The sequence below is a fragment of the Temnothorax longispinosus genome, chromosome 6 (assembly GCF_030848805.1).
Source record: "Temnothorax longispinosus isolate EJ_2023e chromosome 6, Tlon_JGU_v1, whole genome shotgun sequence".
Lineage (NCBI taxonomy): Eukaryota > Metazoa > Arthropoda > Insecta > Hymenoptera > Formicidae > Temnothorax > Temnothorax longispinosus.
In genome coordinates, this window is record NC_092363.1 from 2518162 (window position 1) to 2530943 (window position 12782).

The 12782-nt window shown below is 43.9% G+C and overlaps 1 protein-coding gene across 6 annotated transcripts in view; it reads left to right on the forward strand.

The window, feature by feature from the left end:
- Positions 1–12782, forward strand: part of Ten-a (tenascin accessory) — a 561949-nt gene that overhangs the window by 529114 nt on the left and 20053 nt on the right. For all 6 annotated transcript variants that reach the window (XM_071780078.1, XM_071780079.1, XM_071780081.1 and 3 more), the window contains 7 exons: positions 3043–3162; positions 3801–4459; positions 4543–4756; positions 7199–7463; positions 8697–8827; positions 9005–9151; positions 9494–9701. In XM_071780078.1, the coding sequence (XP_071636179.1) occupies positions 3043–3162; positions 3801–4459; positions 4543–4756; positions 7199–7463; positions 8697–8827; positions 9005–9151; positions 9494–9701 (1744 nt within the window). The remainder of the gene's footprint in view (positions 1–3042; positions 3163–3800; positions 4460–4542; positions 4757–7198; positions 7464–8696; positions 8828–9004; positions 9152–9493; positions 9702–12782) is intronic.

The window sequence follows — 12782 nt, forward strand, 5'->3', positions numbered from 1 at the left end:
CACGTTAATTCCTCTTGACAAACTGTCCCGAAGCTGAGAGTAAAGCTATATATAATCTTGTTTGTCATTTGTAATTATTTTCAACAAGCGTGTATTTGTAAATCATGGAAAGCGTCTTTCATTTATTTTTGTAATAAGCGTAATTTTTAGATTATTCGCAATCGCGAATATCTCGACAAAGGAACCAAAGAGGGAGGGGGGGAGATGCTGTACAGATTCGCGGAACACAATGCGGCCCCTTCCTTCTCCCGTCAAATCCCCTTGGCCCCTGCATCTTCGGATGATAAAGTTTAATACGTTCGCGAAATGGACTTTGACCATCGTACAGAATTCATTTCAGATCTCTCGTGCAAAAATCCTTCAATTATGATTGAAAACTGTTGACACAACGTTGAAATAACAATTTTTAATGGGATGTTTGTCGTTAAAAAACCGTAATATGATTCATCCGCTTGTGTTTCCTGTCCGCGAGAAAACATTATTACTGCGCCATTAATAGTTAACTCGTCAATAATAACGACATTGTAGGCAGCTCGATAACGCTGTCGTGTCTGGACTCACGCTTCGCCGGATCGGAACGAAAGGGTAGACGGATCGATTGTAAACATTTCATTATAACGTACGAGCGGAAGTGGGCGGTAGAACGGACCGGCCGGGGTGGCGGCGGGATAATCCTACGATAATCCGGGAATCATTCTCGGGAATGAATCGCTCTATCGATCCGGGGGTATATAATTGAAAAAGTTGTTCCTTTGCGCCCCTCCTTCTCCTCTCCCTTCCTTTACCCCCTTCCTTCACCCCTTCCCCCGTGAACGTGCCCGCTGTCCTTCACAGTCGCGCTCGCCTTTTCCATCCCCCCGCGAAAGCAAGGAGGCAGACTGGTGGTGTAACGACCGCTCGCATTATGGCCATTTTAAATTTCCGGTGGCTCATCATCAAAACTTGGCAGTCCCTCGATCCATATATTGGATTTTGAGATGACTTCGTTTCGGAGTATTGTCCTTACGGTTAAGCATACAGCGTGTCTCAGAGGTCGCAGCTGCCGGTAGATTAAATTACTCAGAGATCCCAAGTGCAAGCTCATTTTGCATTCGCTATATTCCTAATTTACAACGTCAAATATTTTAGGAACGGCTGCGATATTAAAGCGTTGCTAAAATAAAGTCTATGTAAGATAAATTGAGAAAGGCTGAGGCAAGGCTCTGTATTATGTATCGAATATTAAAAAATACTTATTTTCAGTACATACTACACGTATTTACATATTTCCAATGTATAAAATAATTGGCCCGTTTTCTATAATGTTTAATGGTGTATCGAAGTTATTGCGTGATTTTTTTAGACATCGAGTGTGCGATATGTGGAAAGTTGGATTGCTGAGTTGCAGCGACGTGAAGCGGGAACGAAAACGATGCCACGCTGACTGGCATATACGCGAAATAAGGTCATTCACAGTTCACTGCAACTCAATTTCAGCGATAGTTACATGGCGGCCAGGCAACGTCGATCCCGAAGGAATAGTCGCTCTTTTCCGGTCATTTCGCCTATTTCCGGTCTGACGTGCGTACATGTGTACATGTGTGCGTCATGTGTATGCGCCCGCTTGTGTACACACACGGAAGACTTTCACGTGTACGCGTACCCCCTCGTCTCGCACGTATCGCGCAGCTTCTTTACCTCGAAGAAACTTGTCAAGGACTATCGTCTGCACGGAAGACCTTTCTATGGCCAAAGACAAGTTGTTGCGACAAGTATTGGGGGGAAAATTAGAACAATCTGCATTTATTAAATTATTCAGTTTAAACTTTTACGCGTTTTTGCGCGCTATCTCTCTCGCTATCAAAAGCCAAATATTGGTCTCCATTTTATTTACCGCTGTATTTTTCCGCGTGCTTTGGGGAAAAGCTGTGGGGATATAATAAAATAACAATGTATTACAGCACACAATGGCAATTACAACTAGAAACGATGCGCAATAACGAGTGCTATTACCACGACAGAGAGCTTATGTACAATCCGCGATGCGACAAATCGCGGGGCGCGAAAACGCGTCCATTAAATATCGGCGCCGAGTGTATCGGCGAATCGCGATTTGTCAAATCACCCGCGCGGCAATAACACGCGAATTCAATTACGCGTTATCGATGTTTTGTTGCGTTGATAAGCCAAGAGGTCGTTAGGCGGGGGTTGCGTTGGCCCGGGTCTGCCTCTTTTTTAAAAACTCTCGTTAAACCGCGTAATTAATTCGTGGCGCTTGTGGCGCACGAGACAGATAATTAATTAAACCGCAATATCCCGCCACGGATAAGGGTTTTATTGCCAAATTTATCATGGCGTTTAAATTCAACGAACTTGCACTTATCGCTCAGAAAACATTAATATAAATGACCTGAAATTCCCAGATAACTACTGATATAGCATCAACATAATTGGATCTCGGATCATATCGGCCGATATTAATTGGTCTTTGAGGGGTCTCCATCTAAATATTAAATCATCATAATCATTTGTCATTGGCTATATTAGTTAGACTCGTCGAATTGATCATTGCTTGTCACGCTATTTTGTTAGAACTTATAAAAAGAATACCATATATATAAACGATACAAGGGTATTATAGCGCCATTTCAGAATTCTTGATCTGATGAAGCAATATCGTACGCTCGATACAAGCCGTGATTCAAGCCGAAGAGACCTCGAACTTTATTACACGGATACGTTGCTTTAAAAGTTACTCGAGCAGGAAGGTCGGGTTGTCATGGGGGAAATCTAGTGTGCCATCGTAATTCGAAAGCGATTGTCCGAATTTATGAACCCATTAGGCCGCTGCCAGACGTTCGACTAAAGCCGTTCTTGATTCCTGACGCTATAAAAGCGTCGCGCGCGGGCAATGCCATTTCACCCTCTAGAATACCAGTCGTACGTTGCAAATATAACATTGGTGTCTACGCGCGATTGCGCGTGAGGCATCTCCGCGCGCACGCGGTGGAGTTTCATCCTTTCTTTTATTCCTAAAACGAATGCCCTTTGTTTACTTTCCAGCAGTGAGCTCTATGCGCCCGATAGACAGCACTAACTGCATTCTGGTTCAAGATATCAAAGCTGTCACTCACGAAAACGCACACATCCACGACTCGATATCCACGCAGATCCCCACAGAAGGTAAATATCGAGCGGTATTAATTTACATCTACTCTGCATGATGTAAATACTCTCGCGTACAGCGTCATACGCTAATTGCTTTTGGGAAGCGCGAGTGGATGAACGTTTCATCAATATAATATCTTTAGCGAGGACTATATATCGCCGCGCATCCAAATGTCACTCACTGTAAAGATTTCACACTGTGAGCTGTACCAATTCCGAAAGATAATTGAACAATTGAGGTACATTTGACGCACTTGATATGGAAATAAACCGAGGAATATGGAGCAATAAAAAGCCACAATAAAAAGATCGTGAGCGTGAGCTCTGCTCGGCTTAAAATAAACGTTTGATAATATTCTTTTTATATCTTTTTCCAAAAATGATACGTTTAAAAATAAAAATATAATCTTTTTTTCTTAATTGTTCACTCATCAAATTTACACATCATACAGTTTATTATGTTGCAACTGAAATGCACAGGTCGTCGTGCAGTGCGGTATAAGTCAGACAAATAAGAGACTTTTTCTTTTTTCATAAAAAGATATTACTAAATTTTATGCTAGACAACATTTTATTTGCCTCGCGACTTTCTTAACGACTTATGCTACTTATGTTATCGAATGTGTCACCATCTTCGCGTCTCTCCCTCGCAGAATCCCTGCCGACGAGCACGGCGGAGCATTCGAGCGCCGCGGACAGCGCCGGTGATCAGCAGAGCGACCCGCAGATCCAGCAATCGGCGCAGCAATGGCCGGCCGTGCTCGAGCTACAGGCCTACAACGTCGCGCACTCCGCCGTTATTCAGCCGTATCACTTCTGGAACACGGAGTTCCGCAACAAGCAGCCGGCGTTCATCAGGCTTAACCTGACCCTGCCGTGGGGCGCGAATTTCGCGGTGTACGGCAGGCGGAACGTCGCGCCCAGCGTCACGCAGTACGATTTCGTGGAGTTCGTCAAGGGTGGCAGGGTGGTCCACAGGCTGAAGAGGGACATCACCGCGGAGGCGGTCAGTTTTATGCAGTCCAGCAGCCCGCAGGACGTTCGCGTGGAACGCGCGGCGCAGCCGGCCGCGTCCTATCAACACGTGCTCATCAAGAGGACCATTGTGGAGCCGTTGATGGTCAACGTCAGTCTGCTGCAGTACTTCGACACCGGCGACTGGTTCCTGTCCGTGTACAACGACGAGTTGCAGCCTTACAAGGTTACTCTGGTCGTGACGGAAGCCGAAGGTGTCTCCACCACGTGTCCGAATGACTGCTCCGGACGTGGATCGTGCTACCTCGGCAAGTGCGATTGTATAGACGGATATCAGGTACGTATCTGCGCAATTATTCTGAAATTATCTGACTGTGTATCACCCGAAGAGATAAGAGACTAAGGAGACGAAACTTCCAGGGTGCTGATTGCAGCAAAAGCGTATGCCCAGTTTTGTGTTCTTCTCACGGACAATACGGCGGTGGTATGTGCCACTGCGAGGAGGGCTGGAAGGGCGCGGAGTGCGACATACCGTTAGGTGACTGCCAAGTTCCTGATTGCAATCAGCATGGCCAGTGCGTCAGAGGATCCTGCGTCTGTAATCCCGGCTGGAAGGGCGCCTTTTGCGACGAACGTAAGTTAGCGATAAACTAAAATTTAGAGGCGAGTTATTTGCTTCTAAATTAGGATTTATAATATTTCCTTACGCGGATGTGAGAAAAAAGGGGGGAAAAAATTGACGATACCGTCGGACCGGTTTGAAAAGATTATCCGAGAACGATTCGCGAGCGATGACGTTGCATTGCAAATGCGCGGCGCGCGATATCACGACCCATATTTCAGCCTTAAAAACGGCTTAGCGGAAAGTCACGGGTGACGGAAAACGTTTACCTCGAACATCTATTTCTGCCTCGGATCGTTATTTCTTCATGTTTGTCACAGCACCATTAATTTTCCCATAATTCAGGCGTACGTCCTGGCCCTCTATCCGGGGAGATTCAAGATATTAGTAATGCAGAGTCCCCGTCGGTGGAGAACACAGCCCGGCCTGTGTACAACCTATAATTAATGCACGCTGAGTTCTCCAAATTTACATATGGGTCAAGCCATGCCAATTCGGTGCGACAATTAGTTTCGTATTGTTTCGCGGGAATTTGAATAATACACACGCGCGCGCGCGCGCGCGCACGCACGCGGCACGCAGCTGCGTTCGATACGTTATAATTTCGCACACCCCGGAATTTCCGGGGACTGAGTGACGTACGATATAAATGACGAGATTATTCGCCGGGAACGAGACACTTCGTCTCTGACATTCTCACGGTCCTCGTTAGAGATACGCTCGCCCGTCGCTTTTTCCTAAACGCAGACGAAAACGGTATTAGTTCCACGTCAGTGGAATATGTCAGCTCCAATCGTAAGAACGATAAATTCGTCGAGCGGAAACGGATTTGCATTAGTCGCGACACGACGGCAAATGAGAACTAACTGGCGAATAAGAATCCGAATCGAGAGACAAGTTATTTCTTTTAAAAACTTGCCTTTAAAGACAATTGTGATCTCACTTATATTTTATATATTATCAATTAGTAAGGAAAACGCTATTTATGGTCCGGATTGGATGTTGGTGATCTAATAATAATATTGTATGAATTTTATATACTTTTTTCCAAACTTAGTAAACTGCGCGCCGATTTTTTGTCGATCTTTCAAACACACTTAGTTGAAACGGTAAATCTACATATTTGAATCAATAAATAATAATCACTTTAAATTTGGATGCTAATAATCATCCTTATTAAATCACTGTAAAGAATTTATTGCGAAAAATATCACCTCAGCCAGAGTTGAAACCTGAAATAAAGTTTACACAGTTATTATTAGAAAAATATAAGGAACAGATATTAACGATTAGGACTAAAGGGTCAAGAATAAAGTTGAATGTACGATGAAAAATACAGGCAACAGGAAACAGGGAATAACACAGGCAACATATTTTTAACCTATCGGAAGCCGTGTATTCCTGTACACCAGCTTTATTCCTGATTTCTTATTTCTAATCGGTAATATCTTATCCTTGTTCCTTATATTTTTCATTGTGCGGGGGCCTTTAGACTACCAAAACCTAGTCCGGACCATAAATGGCGTTTTTCTCTCTAATTGATTGTATATCATAACGGTCGTGTTTTTCTAATTATTATTATTGTTTATATCTTATATTTTTTTAACGATATGATATATACATTTATTTGTTTTATGCTTCATTTCATGATGCGTTTTATTCAATTTCTGAAAGATTCATTTTCGCCACTTATTCCGAGTGATCTTTAATTCGTTAAAAACTGCCGTTTCTCTTGTCGTTCACGGCTTAGAAATTGATGTCTCAGCATTTTTACCGAAGAGAGTTCGTTCCGAAGAAACATTCTGTATGTACCATTAAATACGCTTAATGGTATCATACTTCAACGCCCAATTTACCGCGTTCCGTGTTTCCGCGCGTTTCACGGCGCGGCGGCGCGCGAACGCACCTGCCAGGTCCTAATAAAAACGAACAAATCTATGATCCCGTTCGATCAACGTCGCGCATACATAATGCAAGAAGAATCCGCCAGGAATTCCTCTCATCTCTCGCGTCCTGTGTATATACATATAACTAACGCGGCACAGCGAACGCGAACGACGACGCGGCCCGCGACGGCGCCGCCGCCGCCGCCACCGCCGCCACCGCCACCGCCACTGCTGCGCCGAGGACGCACTGGAATTAAGTTTCATAATTTCCCCGGGGCAGGTGGGATCCGCGGGAATAATGCAATTGTTCCGATGCCATAATTTAAAAAGTTGGTCCATTCGTCCACGCCATGGATGCAATCAGCGGCGCCCGGGCGTGACGGGCGAGGGAAGACGGGGGGGGGGCTCTGATAACTGACGGGGATGCGCCTCACCCCGCGTGAACCGGGGGGGAAGTTTAGCCTTTAGTGAGAGAAGGCGTCCAGGTCGCGCCGAACCGTAAAAACGCGATAGTTTCTGATCTAAAGCTATATCGCGCTCGATCCGTTTCTCTCTCGCAAACTTTCAGCCGACTGCTCCGACCCGAACTGCAGCGGCCACGGCGCCTGTGTCTCCGGCAAGTGTTACTGCAAGGCCGGCTGGCAGGGCGAGCGGTGCAATCAGGTCGATCAGCAGGTGTACCAGTGCCTGCCCGGCTGCTCCGATCACGGCACGTACGACCTCGAATCCGCGGCCTGCGTCTGCGAGGAGCATTGGACCGGGGTCGATTGCTCGCAGCCGAGCTGCGGTCTGGACTGCGGACTTCACGGATCCTGCGAGCAGGGCCGCTGCAAGTCAGTATAACACACACACGATGCGCGCAGCACTTGCACGTACACATCGTCCTTTCTATATCGTTGTCCTTTACGGGCCCTCCGCGGACGTGAATTGCGACCGGGATTCCGGAATTGGGTTACCCGCTGGCGCAACCAACGGTGCACCAGCCAACGGCCGCTCGCTCTCTCTTTCTCTCTCTTGCCGGGATTGAACGAGGAAAGTGACGCGTGTCTCAATGCCTAGGTCGTTTTTCTCGCGAGGATTAAAGAAATTCCATGCGACCTCGATTTCGTTTCTCTCTATCCCCCATATGACGCCCGCACCTCCGCGCGAGATCATTGTTTAATGCGGGAGATTTGCGGAATTGTGCGGACGTGACGGCCATTTACGCGGGCGCTCTCTGTGCTTCATAGAGTGTGACGTGCGAGCTTTTTGCAACTTTTACGACTGGAATAGATTACCGGGTAATGCCGCGTGTCGAAGAGTGAGAAACGTCGTAAAGTTTTCAACGGGCGAACGCGCGCGAGGAAGGCACGTCGCGGGGGCATTTAATAGTAATCCGCGCTCGCGCGCGAGAGGGAAAGAGAAAGAGGAGTAACGTTTTGTCGGGACATTGAAATATTGTGGGATAGATGTGGGCGAAGAATGGCCTAAAAATGAGTAAATTGCTCGCCGGGATCGCGGGCACAAAAGTTGAGGCTAAAAAGGTGAAAAATTGCGAGAAAAAGGCTCTGTCTTACGAGGCGCCAACTTATCACAACTCGAAGGACCGTCCTCGTCCCTTCCCACTTTCCTTTGTCAGAATCAAGGACGCGGGAGAGGATCTCCTTTCTCATATTCTAAAGCTGACGCCTCTCGTCTACCACCCCCCCTCCCCCTCTCCCCCGCCGCTTTCCCCCGTTCCATCCCCGAGAGTTGGCGTAAAAGAGGCTCTAAGTGCAAAAAGTTCCTCACTACGGCAGAACAACTTCGGAACTCGGTTCAAACTCGCATTTTTTATTGCAGCCGGTATAAACGGCGAGAAATTATTTTACGTTCGGCGATACCGCCGTTTAACATAACGAATCCTGTTAGAAGCACTTGCGTATCGGGTACCCACGAAGTACGATGCGATTAACGTAACAAAATCGTATTATTTCCCTTTATACTCGCTGTTTTTATTTCATAATTCCGATTGTTAAGTGAAAAGTCGTTTGTGAGTTCGTTTATACGCGCTCTGTAAGATCCGAAGGCACATACCTGGTTTACAGATGCCACGATGACTGGACCGGCACGAAATGCGATCAAAAACCGTGCGACTCGCGTTGCGCCGAGCATGGCCAGTGCAAGAATGGGACCTGCGTATGCAGCCAAGGGTGGAACGGAAGGCACTGCACATTACGTACGTATAAAACAGGAGATTATATTCGCGTAATAAATTCGGTGCTTTACCTTGCTCGAGCATATATTTTTCGCCGTCGATAATAAGTTTCCCGATATACGAGACGGCGTAATATCATTTTTCAATAATCGATTAGTCGACTGCAATTATTGAAAATGGTTTTTCTCTCTTTAATAGCCGGATGCGAGAATGGATGCAGCCGCCACGGATTGTGCACCCTGCAGGACGGCGAATACAGTTGCGAATGTTCGACCGGGTGGGCCGGTAGAGATTGCAGCATACGACTCGAATTGGAATGTAATGATTACGTTGACAATGACGAAGGTGAGTCCTCAAAGTAACCCGGCATTAAATCAACGTTGATTAATGAAATACTATTGCTCATCTGTATCTAATGGATATTATTCTTGCGAAGTCGGGCAAAAGGGGGAATTTACTGAGATAGTATTGTTATACGGCAGTAAAATATTAATTGCGTTCAACGTAGAGTTAAAATGTAACACAGCGTGAATACAAAATGCCAAATCACAATTTCGATTATTCTTATCTAATCTTCAAGCTTATAAAAATATAAAGATGCAAAGAGAAAAGGCTCGTCGGAAAAAATAGAATCTCATTGAGCGCGAAACGCGTTGAAGAGGATATCTAATAGATTGTCTTTCTCAGATGGCATGATGGACTGCTCTGACAGCGAGTGCTGCTCGCACGAAACTTGTTCAGAACATATCATGTGCCTTGCTAGTAATAATCCCGTGGACGTTCTCCTTCGAAAACAACCGCCCAGCGTCACAGCGTCCTTCTATCAGCGGGTGAAGTTCCTCGTCGAGGAGAACAGCGTACAGAGCTACGCCCACATGGACGAGTACACGGAAAGGTAAGATCGATCATTTCCACCCGGACGGATTAAAATTCGAATTAGAATTCGCTTAGTCTCTTACTTTCATATTAAGATAAGCGAGAGTGACGTGTTCGAACGACCGAGAACTCGCCATTTAATCACAACAAAATTTCTGGCAGATTTTCCGCGCGACACACCACACGCGGATATTTCTCTCTCATTTTATTTTTGCATTAATGCTTTAGAAGAACGTAAACGCGGGCAACGACTCGGTCGATCGTAAACGTTACACATATGACATTTAATGAAGATAAAATAGCATAGCTGCGTGTGTCATAGTTTGGCCTTTTTACGACTTTCATGCCGCCGCGCATTACTTTTCTCGGTTTTTATCGTTAGCCAGAAACACGCGTATCATATCGTGTTTGGTTGAGCACTTTCGTTCTTTTCGGTACGGCACGCCGTGAATTTGTCTTCGACGTATGCAGTGAACGCCTTACAAAAAGCGTTATTTAATGTCAAAATTGCAGTTTACAGGACTTGACGAATTTAATGTGCAAAAATACAATATATATCGCGTCACGCTGTTATCGAGTTACGAATATTATTATGTAACTTACGCGTTTCAATCTGTGGTAACGGTTTACGATGGGGTACATACTTTCTCATATTTATTTAATATATCTTTCTCTTTCACGTGTATATATGTATATATGTGTATATGCATACACATATTGCATATGCGTGCCACGATGGATGCGCACCAATAATTTCACATGGACGGGGACAAAGTTAATTAAAATATATTTTCAGCTTTTGAACACGTATAACTTGTTTTTAATTTATTGTGGAGGCGTAACATATATTTTGTTTGTGAAATATATACGTTTAATGCGGATGCACTACAAGCCGTGCAAAATATTATCGGTACACAAAATTTGATATTACGGAAGAATCTGTATATTTCTGCTCTGCGTTATAAATTGTTAATAAACAAAACTTAGTCGCAAAAATGGTGGGCTAAAACAGTTTATAAATTCAGAAATCGTTGTAATCTTATCGATATCGTTTTATTTAATTTTGCAGCACGATATAAATTATTTCGTTGATCAAACATGTCACATGTCGAAACTATTGGTCGCGAACGGACGTTATATGTCGTAAATATTATTTGAATGAAGAATACTGCGATTAATTATTTAATTTAATTAATTTATTAAATTGATGTTTCCCCCATCGTGAGCGGCCATTGAACGCCACAAAAATTTGATCGAATCGTCATGAATCCACATCCGTAACAGCTGAAATATCAGGAGAGCCCCCGGTGGGTGACACCCTGCAACCCCCTAACCATCCTTTCCTAGTGTTTCACCCCTTTCCCCCCTCCGAATGCCAATTATATCGATGATTACTTCGGAACCATTGCCAATCGAAGGTTTTCCATTAATTAATCTCCGCATTCGCGATATAAAACTTTTAGATGCATATTTTTAATTACAGTTATTAACAAGGGCTATAATAAATAAATAAAAAAATGCATATTAGATCAATGAGATTTATCTTTATTTTTATACAATCATTAAGGAGAGAAGAGAATATTATTTATTGCTAGTTTAAGAAAAATTCGTCATTAAAACTCAAACTTTGCATAAGATACTGCAATATATCAAATTTAATAATTCACGAATATGTGGAATCAAATTTCACGTGAAATCAATTAAAATGCTATTCTAAGCAAAATATGATAGAAGAGATTTAAAGAAGATAAGCTAAACGTAATTTTCAAAAAGTTTATATTAAGACATGTAAGAATTTTTTCACAAGATCAAATTTTTTTTCCATCTTCCTTTGTTCGGCATTGAAGAAGTGATTATCGATATGTATGCCGCTCAGCTGGAAGAAGCCGCGACGGCACTTCGGAGGTATCGTGTATTTTGTCTAGTGTTTATCCTCTGTGTGTAGCCCTTTACCACCACCAGATTACCAATCACCCTACAGCCGAAGACCGAAAAAAAAGGCTCCGTTCTGCCTACGGACTGAATGACGAAAGTCTGCATAACGAGAAAATATGCTAGAGACTTGCTTTTGTATTACCTTATTATTAGTTAATTCATTTCTCACGCGTTAATGTACTCTAGGCACTGTTCGTTATCGTCAGTAAAGTATATAAACGGTATACTCGGCCTGCGCGCAATATAACTAACATATATAAGGAAGGACAGAGATACAATTTTCCAAATTGCTTTCCGACACCAATCTAATCTGGCCATTCGTTAAGCGATTATACGAGGAAGGAGTTGATAGATAAAGCGTACGAATGGTTGAGTCAGACAGGCGGATATCAAAACTCCCTTAACGAGAATTTGCAATTATCTATGAGAAAGTCTGTGCAGAGAGCTATCGATGTCAAAAGTGCACAAGCGCCGTGACTCGCCCACTCGTAAAAGTATTTCTAGATATGGTAGACACAAGTTTGAAATTTCTCGTACCGTCTCCTTTCTTTTTACTCCGTGAAAACTTTGTATATCCGGTGCGTATAATAAGGTCCATGTTGTCGCCAAAGACTCTTCCAGAAGTCGAGCATTTAGAGCATTGTTTTTTGTCCATTGTCCACTCGTCTCGTAATATCGTCTGGAATATCGATTGCTCGTTCCGAGTATACTTGCTGCCAACACTTGCACTCGTTTGAAAATTTTAACAATGGGGTGTATTCCGTGTTAATTATCTCTCAATTCAACTAAACTTAAATAACAAATCTCTACTGAAAACTGTACTGGATTATTAATAACGCTATATTTCAGTTTTTTTTATTGATATTTAAACGCTCATTGATTTAAATGAAGAATTATCAAGATGTCCATCATTCGTCTTTAAAGTTTTTGAGCTTCACGAATATTTCGACGTTACTTTTTCCCCTATCAGAATTCTCGTACCTCCTTCGAGATGCTATTTGCGTTAACACGATTTTTAGAGCGCGCTCGCTCCAAACGAGAAAGATGCTCGCGGATACAAGCGCTCCGCCGTGAATCAGGTATTCAGACTGGCATTGAGGTTGCTCGGACAGCGGTAATCAATATTCGAGAATCGTCCCTCAGCCCGGGCCCTAGATCGACGCCG